The sequence below is a fragment of the Xenopus laevis genome, chromosome 6L (genome assembly GCF_017654675.1).
Source record: "Xenopus laevis strain J_2021 chromosome 6L, Xenopus_laevis_v10.1, whole genome shotgun sequence".
NCBI classification, from domain to species: Eukaryota; Metazoa; Chordata; class Amphibia; order Anura; family Pipidae; genus Xenopus; species Xenopus laevis.
This window is the reverse complement of record NC_054381.1, coordinates 115,351,974-115,365,316: the sequence shown is the minus strand read 5'-3', so window position 1 is coordinate 115,365,316 and position 13,343 is coordinate 115,351,974. Positions and strand designations below refer to the sequence as shown.

At 37.4% G+C, this 13,343-nt stretch overlaps 1 protein-coding gene across 1 annotated transcript in view; it reads left to right on the top strand.

Moving 5' to 3' along the window:
• rock1.L (Rho-associated, coiled-coil containing protein kinase 1 L homeolog) overlaps nucleotides 1–13,343 on the top strand; it is a 90,890-nt gene that overhangs the window by 15,119 nt on the left and 62,428 nt on the right. Inside the window, exon 2 of the mRNA XM_018267930.2 lies at nucleotides 12,528–12,609. Within this exon, the coding sequence (XP_018123419.1) occupies nucleotides 12,528–12,609 (82 nt within the window). The remainder of the gene's footprint in view (nucleotides 1–12,527; nucleotides 12,610–13,343) is intronic.

Genomic DNA, 13,343 nt, shown 5'->3' with positions numbered 1-13,343 from the left:
TCTTTCATGAAGGATTCGGGTGAATCCCAATTAGTGGATACGGTGCATCCCTATAAGTAATTTAAACCATAAAAGCAACTAGCAAATACATTGATTTCTTTGCAGTACTGTGCAACACTGTCCGTATAATGTTTGGACTGTATAATGTACCGTATACATATTAAATCAAGTGAACATTTGTTGAGAACCATATTGATCGCGCAGCTGCTAGTATTAAAGTATTCAAAGAATTTATTTTTGCAAGGGTCTCACCATAAGGGTTTCTGTGAGGATTTAAATGTATGTGCCTGTGTAGCCTCAGCTCTGTTGGTGGAAAATCAATTGAAGGTGGGACACTTGATGGGCTGTGTACTGCAATAAAAAAAATTGAAGAAAAAAAAAATGAAATTTTCAAGGAACCACTATATGACTCTTGTGCTGTTTCATATCACTTATTGTAGAAATAAATGCTTTGTGATGTAAGAGGAATATGTAGAAACCTGCTGTTTGTTCACACACTTGAACGTCACAGGATGTGGGTATAAGCTCTAGTGAAGCGATGATTTTACTGCGTCTCACTGCTCCTCTATAGCATATTTCGATGGGTGTGTAATCTGAGAAGAATCACTGCATTAAAAAACATCACATTTTAAGGAGTTTTCTTTTTAAATTGAGATGATGAGCGTGCGGATATGGACTATAATGTGACCTGACAATCTTTATGTATGCAGGTTTAGGGAGTATATTGTGTTCTCGTTTAATTCAGATTTTATAGGCTATAATATTTTTAGGTGGGTGTGTAGCTTTGGATCAGGAGCTATTAATAAAAATATGAAAAGGAAAAGCTCATTCATAAAATTCAGGAAGTTTGTAGTAGTGGATGAGGCATAGACAAAAGACTAAATGTGTTATTGGGTTAATTTTGATGTCTTAATATTTTCAAAACCATTGTTTGATTTCACATCGTTGTATGATGTACAAAGATGTCATATATCAATGACCTTGTCAAGTAAAGGGGGTCCTTAACAAACATTGCACATGTCTAAAGGCCACTGCCCTATTTTATTGTCTACAGAAACAAACATTTATGACTGGTTTGTAAAGTATGATAGCTTTAAATGTGCAGTCACTTGATTCACATTATTATTGTGCTTTTTTGCCTTCGTCCATATGCAAACTTTGTTAGAAACACCTATTGGATATGTTCCTATGGTGCACCAGATTCACCAAAAGCAGTGCTGTGATTCTGTGAATCTAGTTGCTAGGGTTTAATTTACCATAACAACCATGCCATGGTTGAGCAAGAAAAGGCCAGAATACAAGTAAGTAATATGTTTCAGTAAAATTATATCCTCACAAACTGCCTCCGTGACCCCGATTTGCAGGCTAGAAAGCGGGAGGAAAAAAATGACCATTTGAAAACTTGCCTAAGAAAAAAACATTCTATAGTATATTAAAATTAAATTTAAAGGTGAATCATGTGCATGTTCCACACAGGTTCAAAGTACATGTATTATGGGATCTATTATCCGGAAACCAGAAAGCTCTGAATTACGGAAAGGCTGTCTCCCATACAAACCATTTTATCCAAAAAATCCAAATTTTTAAAAATGCACCTTACTCCTTATTCCATTTAAAGGGTTAGTTCATCTTAAAGATGTAGACTGCAGTATTCTAAAGCTGCCTTTCATGATAAGATCTGCTCGTTTGGCGAGGTTGATCTTTATCTCCAAAACTGAACCCTCCCATTTGATCTGTGTTTTGGTTGCTCTGGTTAGTGTCCCTGACAACCAGGCACTATTTTTAGTTGTAGGCTGGCAAAAGGCAGAATAAGAAAATAAAAAATAAAATAAATAAAAGTACCAATTAAAAAAAATGCTTAGCATACTTCTATTACAATATAGTTAACATCAAAGTTCACATTCCTTTTTCTTTATTACTTGTAGATATATACATATAATACATGTATCTGTTTTATTCATATGAGAATCAATGGCAACATTATGTTCAGTCCCACTCACCCACTCATGTCCGTTTTTCCTGGTTGAAGAGAATTTTGACAGAATCCTCCTTGTTAAATCATGTGCTTCTCTGTTCCTAAGCATAGAAGCAGCAGTGTTCCGTTATGTAAATAAAAAACAGTTTCTTTCATTGTGTAGTTTTATCAGTTAAAGAAAAAAAGTTAGCGAAGAACTGTGGCAGCCAGATTGCCCCATCATTTGTCATGACTTATTCATCAACATTAGCAGCAGTGACAAGCGATTAGGGTATTTTTCGTGGTGTAACTATTTGGGATTCTGCCGAATCCTTAATGAAAGATTTGGCTGAATCCCGAACTGAATCCGAATCCTAATTTGCATATGCTAATTTGGGACGGAAAGGGAAAAGTGGAACAAACATTTTTTTACTTCCTTGTTTTGTGACAAAAATTTGCGTGATTTTCCTTCCGTCCCTAATTTGCATATGAAATTTGGTTCAGCCAGGCACCAGGATTCAGCCAGAATCAGGCGGTCCAATTCCTCTAGTAATTCTAGACACAGAGAGGCAACAGAATGGGCCCACAGGGAGTGGGAGGAGGGCATGTAAGGATTGCTGTGGGCCCCTATAAAATGGATTTGAGGGGGGCATAGTACACACTAATACGCCACTGTGCATTTTGCCTGCTGTTCTCTTCTGGAGTTCAGAGGCAGTCAAGTTGCCTGTTTGTCATAGACATAAATGTATTGCTTGTACAGAGACCTCACAAACACTGCATCCTTTAGACATTGTCTACCAACGGCTTTTTGTATTAGTCGTCATTTACTTAAATCAGCATTTGCGTTCAGAATGTGCGTTTTTTAGCGGTTAAAGAACTGCCAGCATATCGGGCATACTATTAGAGCGTGAACATATTTTGTAGCACCTTACATAATTTGTTCATCATTCTCACCAGTCCTTATTCCAGTGAAGCCTAATCCTTACTGCATTCATGCAACAGACACTTTCCTGTGGCAATACGAGTTGTAGTTCAGTTGTAACAACTGGAGTTCCACTGTCACACATAGATCAGTATACAGGTATGGGACCTGTTATCCAGAATGCTTGGGACCTGGTGTTTTCCGGATAACGGATCTTTCTGTAATTGGGGTCTTCATGCCTTAAGTCTACTAGAAATTCATTTAAACATTAAATAAACCCAATAGGCTGGTTTTGGTTCCAATAAGGATTAATTATATCTTAGTTGGGATCAAGTACAAGCTACTGTTTTTATATTACAGAGAAAAAGGAAATAATTTTAAAAAATTTGGACTATTTTGATAAAATGGAGTCTATGGGAGACAGCCATTCCGTAATTCGGAACTTTCTGGATATCGGGTTTCCGGATAAGGACTCCTATACCTGTACTATAATATTTCAAGCAACTTTTTAACTTTTTTTAATTTTACATTTTTTTATTAAAGAGATCTTCAGCACCATTGAATGAAATATTCAGATTTTTCATTTGTGAGCAACTCTTTTGCTCTAGTTGCAATTTTTCATGCAGAAAAAAATACATGCTTTTTGACAACCCCCCAACATGGGTTTTTGCTCAAACTCAAAACGAAATAAATCAGCCTCATCTTATTTTTATAAATAACTTTCATCACAGCCGATGATAAATAACTAGGGATGCACCAGATTCAGGGTTCGGTTCAGGATTAGGCCAGTATTTGCCCTTTTTTAGCAGGATTCGGCCGAATCCGTCTGCCCGGCTGAACCAAATCCTAATTTGCATATATTAGGAAATTGTGTGACTTTTTGTCACAAAACAAGGACGTTAAAAATGGTTTCCCCTTCCCAGCCCTAATTTGCAAATTTGGATTTGGGTGTTCGGCCGAATGCAAAATTGTGGATTCGGAGCATCCCTATAAATAACATATAGGGGGTTATTTATTATAGGCTGAGTTGTGTTTTCCACAAAAATGAGTTTTTCGAGAGTAGCTTTACTAAAAACTTGAATTTTTTCTAGATTTATTATGCCCCGAAGCTGCTAAAAGCCTGAATCTGAAAAAACTCCAGCTAAAACCTGTTAGCCATGTAAGAAGTCAATGGCAGAGGTCCCTTGAAGATGTTTTTTCAAGGTTTTTTTTAACCTATAACTTAATAAATTTAAGGTATTCGAGTGATATCCCCAATTGCATTAAATCTATTTTTTTTACATTCAGTTTTTTTATATAAATAAGCAAACATTCGAGTTGAGTTTATTTGAAGTATAAAAAAAACTCAAACACAACCTTTGATAAATAACCCCCCTAGTGTTTTAGTTTTGATCTAAAAACCATCACCTTTAAAAATCACTACTGCATGTTGCTATTTGCTTTAATGGTTTATGTATATAAACGTTGTGAGTCATTGAGCACAAATAGCCTGTAGTTGTAGCTTTGTACCAAAGATTTGATTTACTTTCCAGACTATTGTCTGATTCATTTTGTTTATAGATTGGACTTACTCACAGACATATATATATATAAACGCACCAGTGGTTTGCTTGAAGAAGTATTATCTTTTTAAACTATATTATTTTTAGTGGCATCCACATTGCTACTTTTAGGCTTTGGTATGTCCTATTTATAGCTCTCACGCATATTTTCCTTCTGTCATTGTGTGTTGCTTATCCACCCCTTCACATGCTTTCAATGACCAACCTATTGCTTCTTTTAAAATTTAAAGGGGAAGGAGAACTTTGTTAAAAAAAGGGGGACTTTCCTCCAAGATCCCCCAATTATTAGCCTATTGGCTGCCTGGGCTCTGCTAACAAATAGGATGGAACCCAATGGAATGAAGGGCCCACACATTTCACGCAGCCCTGATTATTGCTGCATTGTATCATTAGTTTTGATGTGTTCAGCCAGATTTTCTCTATTGTACAAACAAAACTTGGGGGCTGATTCATGAAACATAAAATAAGCGAATGAACCAATATATCCCGATGTGTTTGCTTGACACCTAAGGGTTTCAGGTTTATAGCTGCCACCAAAGGTTGTTTAACTGGATATGTATTTAAGGGCATGTTTATTAGATGTATAAAACAAGTAAACCTTTTTTTAAAAGTATAACCTATAGGTTGGTCGTAAACTGACCAGTGTATTGGAGGGCACAGAATGTTCTGGCCTAAGCCTACAGCATCTGGAGCAGATATACTGGAATAATCATTTTGACAGGTACTCTGAGGGTATAACTGCAATCCATGGTTTGTTAAATTAAAAACATTTTTTTATTGAAAAATGGGTGTATTTAGTTGCCTTACTCATTTCGTGCTACACTTATCATAAGCATCATGTTTATCAGATGTAAAAAAATACCATTCTCTAAAAAATTCTCTTAAAGGTAGTTGTTCACCTCCCAAACACTTATTTCTTTTCAGTTGGTTTCAGATTGTTTACCATAAACAAAATACTTTTTTCTAATTGCTTTCCATTTTTTACTTTTTACAGTTTTCCCAAAATTGAAGCTTAAAAGTTTAATGTTCCTTGCTCTGGAGTTTGCCTGGCAGCTCAGTGATCCAGGATCTCTGCTACATTTAATTCTAACAGCTGCCTTTAAGGGTAAGGCCACACTAAGCGATAGCGCGGCGATTTGACTCGCGGCGACTTTTCGCCGCGACTTTTAATCCGCAATCGCTGGCGAAACTTTGGCGCTGGCGTCTATGGGGAATCGCGCAAAATCGCCAGCGTAAAAACACACGCGGCGATCTTTTTTCTATTGTCGCTCGAAATCGCCTAGCGAGGCGATTTCGAGCGACAATAGAAAAAGATCGCCGCGTGTGTTTTTACGCAGCGATTCCCCATAGACGCCAGCGCCAAAGTTTCGCCAGCGATTGCCGTTTAAAAGTCGCGGCGAAAAGTCGCGGCGAGTCAAATCGCCGCGCTATCGCTTAGTGTGGCGTTACCCTAAAGGGGTTGTTCACCTTCAAACAACTAGTTGTTTTCAGATAGTTCACCAGAAATAACAACTCTTTCCAAGAGTGTGTCACAGTTTTTCTAATATTGAAGTGTAAAGTGTCATTTTCACCTTCTAAAGCAGTTCTGGGAAGGGGGGGGGGGGTAACTTGTTGTAAATGGATACATTTCATTGATACATTTCTTATCTTTGTCCCTGCTGAGCAGAATCCCTGGATTTCATTACAGGCAGCTGTTACAATTGATACAATTGATACAATAGTTACTAATACTCCAGAGATGCTGCTGAGAAATGTATCAACTCAATGTTGCAAAATTGTAACTGAGTCTGCGCCTGAATTACTGAGCTGCCAGACTCAAACACCAGAGAGAAGAACATTTAACTTTAAACTTAGATTTTGGAAAAACAGTACAAAATAAATTAATTGAAAAAAGTCTTTATTTCTGGGGAACAATCTGAAAACACCTGAAATGGAAAAAAAAAAAAAGTGTTTGGAAGGTGAACAACCCCTTTAATGACACTCAGGGATTCTGCTCAGCAGGGACAAAGATAACAAATGTATCAACTAAATGTATCCATTTAGAACAGTTGGTGTCGGCGACCCCCCCCCCAGAGCTGTTTTAGAAGGTGAAAAATTAACTTTACAGTCACAAATAAAAAATAGGAAGTAATTGGAAAAGGTCTTTATTTCTGGTTATCTATCTAAAACCAAGTGAAGTGTAAAAAGTGTTTGAAGGATAACAACCCCTTTAAAAAATACTGCTTCAAATTAACTTTTGTTTCTAAAGTATTTATTTTATTATTTCAAATCTTTGTCAAATGCACTAATCTGTTTTCAACCTGCAGTCCTTAGCTTTACCTGCTTGGACATTACTATTCAAGCTAAGCGGCAACTGCTTTATTCCCATCCCTGTGTCCACTGTGAAACCAGAAGTGGATAAATTATATCTTAGTTGGCATCAAGTACAAGGGACTGTTTTATTATTACAGATAAAAGGGAAATCCTTTTTAACTATTTGGATATAATGGGTTTATGGGAGATGGCCTTTCCATAATTCGGAGCTTTCTAGATAACAGGTTTCCGGACAACAGATATAATATATACCTGTAATAGAAATCAAATGGTTGGACTAAGTTATTTTTATACAGTATAATCAGTAGTGCAGTGTTTAGTCAACTTTGGCCCTGAGCTGTTGATAGCGCTGAGCATCTTGATGGCACAGAAGACTGGATGGACGATTTTTGTTACTACTTAGGACCCCCTAACACTGATTATTTTAACTATATCCTTATTTTTAGTTGACACAGAAAGGTTGACTTTGATGGACATTTGATTTTTTTCAGCCAAAATTAACTATGCAACTGTAAGATTGGAAGCTAGGGTCAAATTGTCCATAACAGATATAGGATTGTCTAAATGTATTTGCTACCAAACAAGTACAAGACAAAAGTGTTCTATAATGTTCACATAAAGAACCCATGTATTCATGTTATATGAAATTGATGAGGGACAGTTTTTTTTCCATGTGTTATCAGAATGTGTGCTGTGAGTGTGCAAAAAGTGAAATTAAAGGAACAGTTCAGTGTAAAAATAAAAACTGGGTAAATAGCCTGTGCAAAATAAAAAATGTTTATAATATAGTTAGCTAGCCAAAAATGTAATGTATAAAGGCTGGAGTGACTGGATGTCTTAACAATATCCAGAACACTACTTCCTGCTTTGCAGCTCTTTTGGTTGCCAGGCAGTAACCAATCAGTGACTTGAGGGGGGGGGGCACATGGGTCATTTCTGTTGCTTTTGAATCTGAGCTGAATGCTGAGGCTCAATTGCAAATTCACTGAACAGAAATGTACCATGTGGCCCCCTTTCAAGTCACGGACTAACTCACAGTTAGAGAGCTGAAAAGCAGGAAGTATTTTATTTTATGTTAGACATATAGTCACTCCAGCCTTTATAGATTCGATTTTTTGCTAACTATACATTTTTTCTTTTGCACAGCCTATCTATTTATCCATTTTTTATTTTTACGCTGAACTGTTACTTTAAGTGTGTGTTTATATAATGTTTGAGGGCAGGCAGACCACTGAATGAATGCAAGAGTACTCTGTCTTCACAGCTAGAAGGCAGGAGATTGGCTGTGGTGCTGAACTGGCGACACGTGCTCTCCACATCTCTGCTGCTGTTAATGGCCTCTGAAACAGTCATGTCCCATGAGACACTAGTTCCCAAGCTTGTTTGCCTGAGGTGGCTTATAGGAGAGAAAGTCTACTGACAAACCAAGCCCCCTCCCTAATCTTACCACCGGGGCCTCACAGAACACCATCTATTGTTTTTACTGGTTAAAAAATTCAAAGTAGCGTAGATGACATCTCATGTCGCTTTGGATCCTCTTCACTGCGATCACTGACATGGAGCATGAGCAACTGAAGCCAGGCCCAAATTGACTTCAACTGCACATACGTTGTTCTCCAGTACCCAGCATTTACTGGAAAACCAATCCGGCCTGTTATGAAATAAACATCATAACCAAGTTCATCAGCTTGGAAGACAGTTAGGTGTAAGGTTTCTCCGTAGCAGTAGTGCTCTGGTGAGTAGTTCATTGCCACTATGTGCGTCGGAGTTCAAGCCTGTGATTTTGGGGTAAATGGATGGCAGATTGAAGCACAGCACCATTGAAAAACACAAAGTTTGGTTTGTGTTTTGTTTTTGCATTTATCCATACCCTATGTTATGTATATTACATACAAACAATTTAAACAGATTACAATGCAGGCACCTTCAACTCACCATTGGTACATGTACTTAAAAATTAAATGACAACGTGATATTACTTTAAAAAGTTATATATCATAACACATAGATTTATTTATGTATTTATAGAATATATGTATTTTTGCTATGGGGTATATTATTCAGTATATAGTATGTGTTTTCTAGTCTGTCCACAACGTGCAGGTAGTTTTAGAATTTTCAAACAGACTGCTCATTCGATAAAAATAATTCTTTTTCCCTAGCCCCAGTAAAAAAAAACAAAAAAAAAACACAAAAGCAAAAGGTAAATGCACATAAATTGTGATGGGCGTGGCACAAGGGGAGATTTGTCTCTCATATGTACAGCTTCACTACTAAGGGTGACAAATCTTCAGAAAAAGATCTTCCCATTAATAAATTACCATTGCTGCTATTGAAACTCAGTACTCAGCGATCTGGATTGATTGTGGGAAAATTCAAAGGGAGGCAGTTTCTTCCAGTTAAGCTGGATCTCTGCGACTACTAAGTTTGAATTGCAGTGATTGTAATTTATTGCCAGTGGTAGTGGAGATTTAACAGACATCAAATCTTCTTGTGTGCCATCACCCTAAACTTATAAACTACCTCTGAAGCAAGTCTGTACCTTAGCACTCAAGTCTATATTTGCCTTTGTAACCCTTCACCTACCAAAAGTACATAAAAACAGCTAAAAACAAATACATGCAAAAGTAAAAGCACAAAACATGTAAAAAAAAAACCACAATACAGAGGCGTGTAAGGCTGAAGAAATAGGGTGAGGACCACTAAATCCCAGGACTAATTAATCCCAGGGCTAATGTGTGTCACAATAAAGGGGTGGTTCAGTGCTTAACTAAACTAAAGTTAACTTTAAGCATGTTATAGACTGGCTAATTTCAAGCAGCTTTTTAACTGGCCTTCATTTTTTCTTTTTTTATAGATTTTGAATTATTTACCACCTTCTTCTGACTTTTTCCTGCATTTTAAATGGGGGTCAGTGACCCCATCTAAAAAACAAGTGCTCTGTAGGCTACAAATTTATTGTTATTGCTATCTTTTATTACCACTCATTCTATTCCAGTCCCTTATTCATATCAATGCATGGTTGTTAGGGTAATTTGTACCCTAGCAACAAGGCTGCTGTAATTGCATACTGGAGAGCTGCTGAATAAAAGGGTAATTAACACAAAAAACACAAATAATAAAAAATGAAAACCAATTGCAAATTCTCTCAGAATATCACCATCTGCATCATACTAAACGATAATTTAAAAATCTGATCCATTACTACTGAAAGATTTACCACTGACAATACTTTTGCTGTTCCAGGGCAATGCTTTAGGGCAAAGACACACCTGGTGATTAATCACCGCAACGCTTTAAACATCATGAACCAGTGTTGGCCATAGGATAGTGTAGAAGTTGCAGTGATGAATAGTGGGATATTTGCGGTATGACTTAAGCCGCAATTCGTTTCAAAAGTTGCACCAACGAATCTCCAAGTGTGTCTTCGCCCTTATGCTGTGTGTTCATCCAACAAGATGAAGTCTAATAGACGTGTGTTTCTAACTGAAGTACATGCAGACACATGCTAACAAGAAACCATCCGATTTTACATTACTACATGGAGGATCAGTTTTTATTGCATCTGCTCTTGGTGAAAAATTGCAGTGTAGTAATAGGCTATGCTCTTTGACAAAAGTCATAAGTTCAATGCAGTTTGGTCTAAAGTTAAACTAAAGAAGGAGGCTAGAAATGTTGTACATTATTTTTTGGACTTCTGTACCAGCCCAAGGCAACTAAATCCCTTTAGCAGTAAAGATCTGTATCTCCAAATATGCCCCAGTAGCTCCCCATCTTCTTTTCTGCTTATTCACTTCACATGCTCTGTGCTGCTGTCACTTACTGAGCTTAGGTACCAACTCACAATATACAGTACACATAGAATAGAAATGTCATATTACAGGCCAACCTTATTTTCTGCTTGATAATTTGCAACGACCCCTAAGCATAGCTTCTCAACAGCACCTGGATTGGGTGCATCCCTTACAATACTAATGTTACCCTTTCTCCAATTTTCTTTTTAATGTCTTCTGCAACGGTTTGGGGCATTCCTGTTGGATTTAGATTTTGCTTACATTTTTTTTTTACATTAGCCTTTGCTATCATTATCTTCTTGGTTTAATTTGGATATTTTTTTAGTATTTCCTCTTTAGCTCGGTTACTACTCTTGTCCTAGGAACCGGTTTGTGCAGTGCAGTCTGGTGTTATTAGGCTTTCGGGCAGCCACCTTTAATTGATGGAGATCACCCGCCCTTTATAGGATGTGCTCAGTAGCCCAAGGTATATGAGCTGCTATTCTTCCCACTCCAGACTACCAGGGTTGCCTCGTTGGGGACAGGGGTCTTTTCCACCACGAGGGTGAGCAGTGCTATTTATGTTAAAACTGTGTGTGTCCTTGGTTGTAAATAGGGTTGGACTTTCCTTAAATACTGTGAAATCTCTTGCCGATTTAACTACCCTTGCCAGTGGGCGGTACTAGGTGGGCTGGGAAGGGTAGAACTTCACGTGCATTCTCTTTTCCTCCTTTGGATCTGTTAGGTTGCAGTCCGTATGCAGAGTTGCTTAGTGCTATTCAAGGGGCAACAGAATTGCCAGCTTTCTTCATCTTCTTTTCCCTGGGCAAATGCCCCAACGTTTTACTTACCCCTTGGTGCAAATTCAGGCATCGGACTTCATGGGCTCCATCTTCTTCTCTTCAGAAATCTTCTGAATGAGACAGACGTTTTGGCGCATGCACAGTTGTCTTGCGACAACTGTGCAAGCGCCGAAACTCACGAAAATTTTGAAGCGCCGGTCTCATTCTGAAGATTACCAAAGCGGCTGAATATGGTGCCCGTGAACTCCAATGCCTGAATCTGTACAGAGGGATAAGTAAAACTTTAGGGTCACTTGCCCGGGGTAATGATTAGGGCGGGGCCAGGATGGAGGGGGTCTATATAAGGTAGGGGTTTTTTAACTTTAGGGTTTCCTTCTCCTTTAAGTCTGCTAAAAATATTTTTAAAATCAATAGGTTTATTTTGCCACCAATTTGGATTCATGTAGCTTAGTTACCATCAAAAACAAGGTACAGTTATGGGATCCGTTACCAGGAAACCTGTTATCCAGAAATTGCTGAATTACAGAATGGCCATCTACCATAGACTCCATTTTATCCAAATAATCCAAATTTTGAAAAATGATTTACTTTTGCTCTGTAATAATGAAACCGTACCCTGTACTTGATCCCCACTAAGATATAATTAACCCTTATTGGAAGCAAAGGTCCCGAGCATTCGGGATAACAGGTCCCATACCTGTACTCTATTATTGTTACAGAGAAAAAGGAAATGACACTTGTTGCCCTAAAATATATCCCCCCACCAAAGTAGTAGTTTCTTTTATAAAATACATTGTTCCTGCTAGTGATAGGACACTCGCAAGGGGAGCTCCCTCCCTGTGCGATTGTGCATAATGAGCAAGTTGCAGCATTCTCTCATTCTGCGCATGCTTTCTGGATAACGGGTTTCTGGATAATAGATTCCATTCCTGTGCTATGGTTTGACAAAATGACATTTGTAGGCAAAAATATCACATTTGTCACTTTGTGGCATGAGGGATTTGAATTTCTTCAGTCAAGTACAAACGGTTAATAATTTAAGAAAGTGTTTGGATTTGAGCACAACTTAACATTTTGATTCAGTTCTGATTACATTTTGAGATCCATAAAAGGGAAGCAAAGATGAACTATAGACTTTCACAAATGTTGCATACAGTTACTTGATCATTGCTACCACTGATCTTTTCTATTCTCTTTCAGGACGGATTGGATGCTATGGTATATGATTTAGATTTTCCCGCCATGAGAAAAAACAAGAACATTGACAATTTTTTAAACCGTTGTAAGTATTTATATTTTTATACAAATTTAATAAATTGGATTCTGCATTGTAAATTGAGGGGCCCATTCACTAAGCTCGAGTGAAGGAATAGAGGAAAAATAGTTAGAATTTCGAATGTTTTTTTGGCTACGTCGACCATCGAATTGGCTACTTCGACCACGACCGTCGACTTCGAATCGAACTATTTCAGCAGTCGAAAATCGAGAGTTAATTAACCCTCGATATTCGACCCTAGGTAAATGTGCCCCTGAATGTTAAAAACTGAATTAAAAGGATATTGCTGGCAAAATCACACACAAAGCAGTGAAAATAAGTATTAAACACGTCAATATATTTTTCAGTAAATATATTTCTTATGGGGCTATTGATATGAACTTTACACCAAGGGGCAGATTTATTAAGGATCGATTTGAAAATTCGAATTTTTTTTTAAAAATGTTATGGTCAAAACTGTCAAATTCGACTAGGAAATTATCCAAACTTGATTCAAGTTTTTTAAAAAAATTTGAATTAGATTTTCAAGATTTATCGTACTCTGGCCCTTTAAGAATTCGAATTTGACTATTAGCCAACTAAAACCTACCGAATTGCTGTATACGTTAATGGGAGTGGTCCAGTGAGCAATTTGGAGAAAAAACTCGAATCTAATTTGATTTGAGTTTTCGGGTCGGTAAAATACGTCCGAATTTGCCATATTCAATTTTTTTATTAAATGACCCCCCAATCTAATTTTT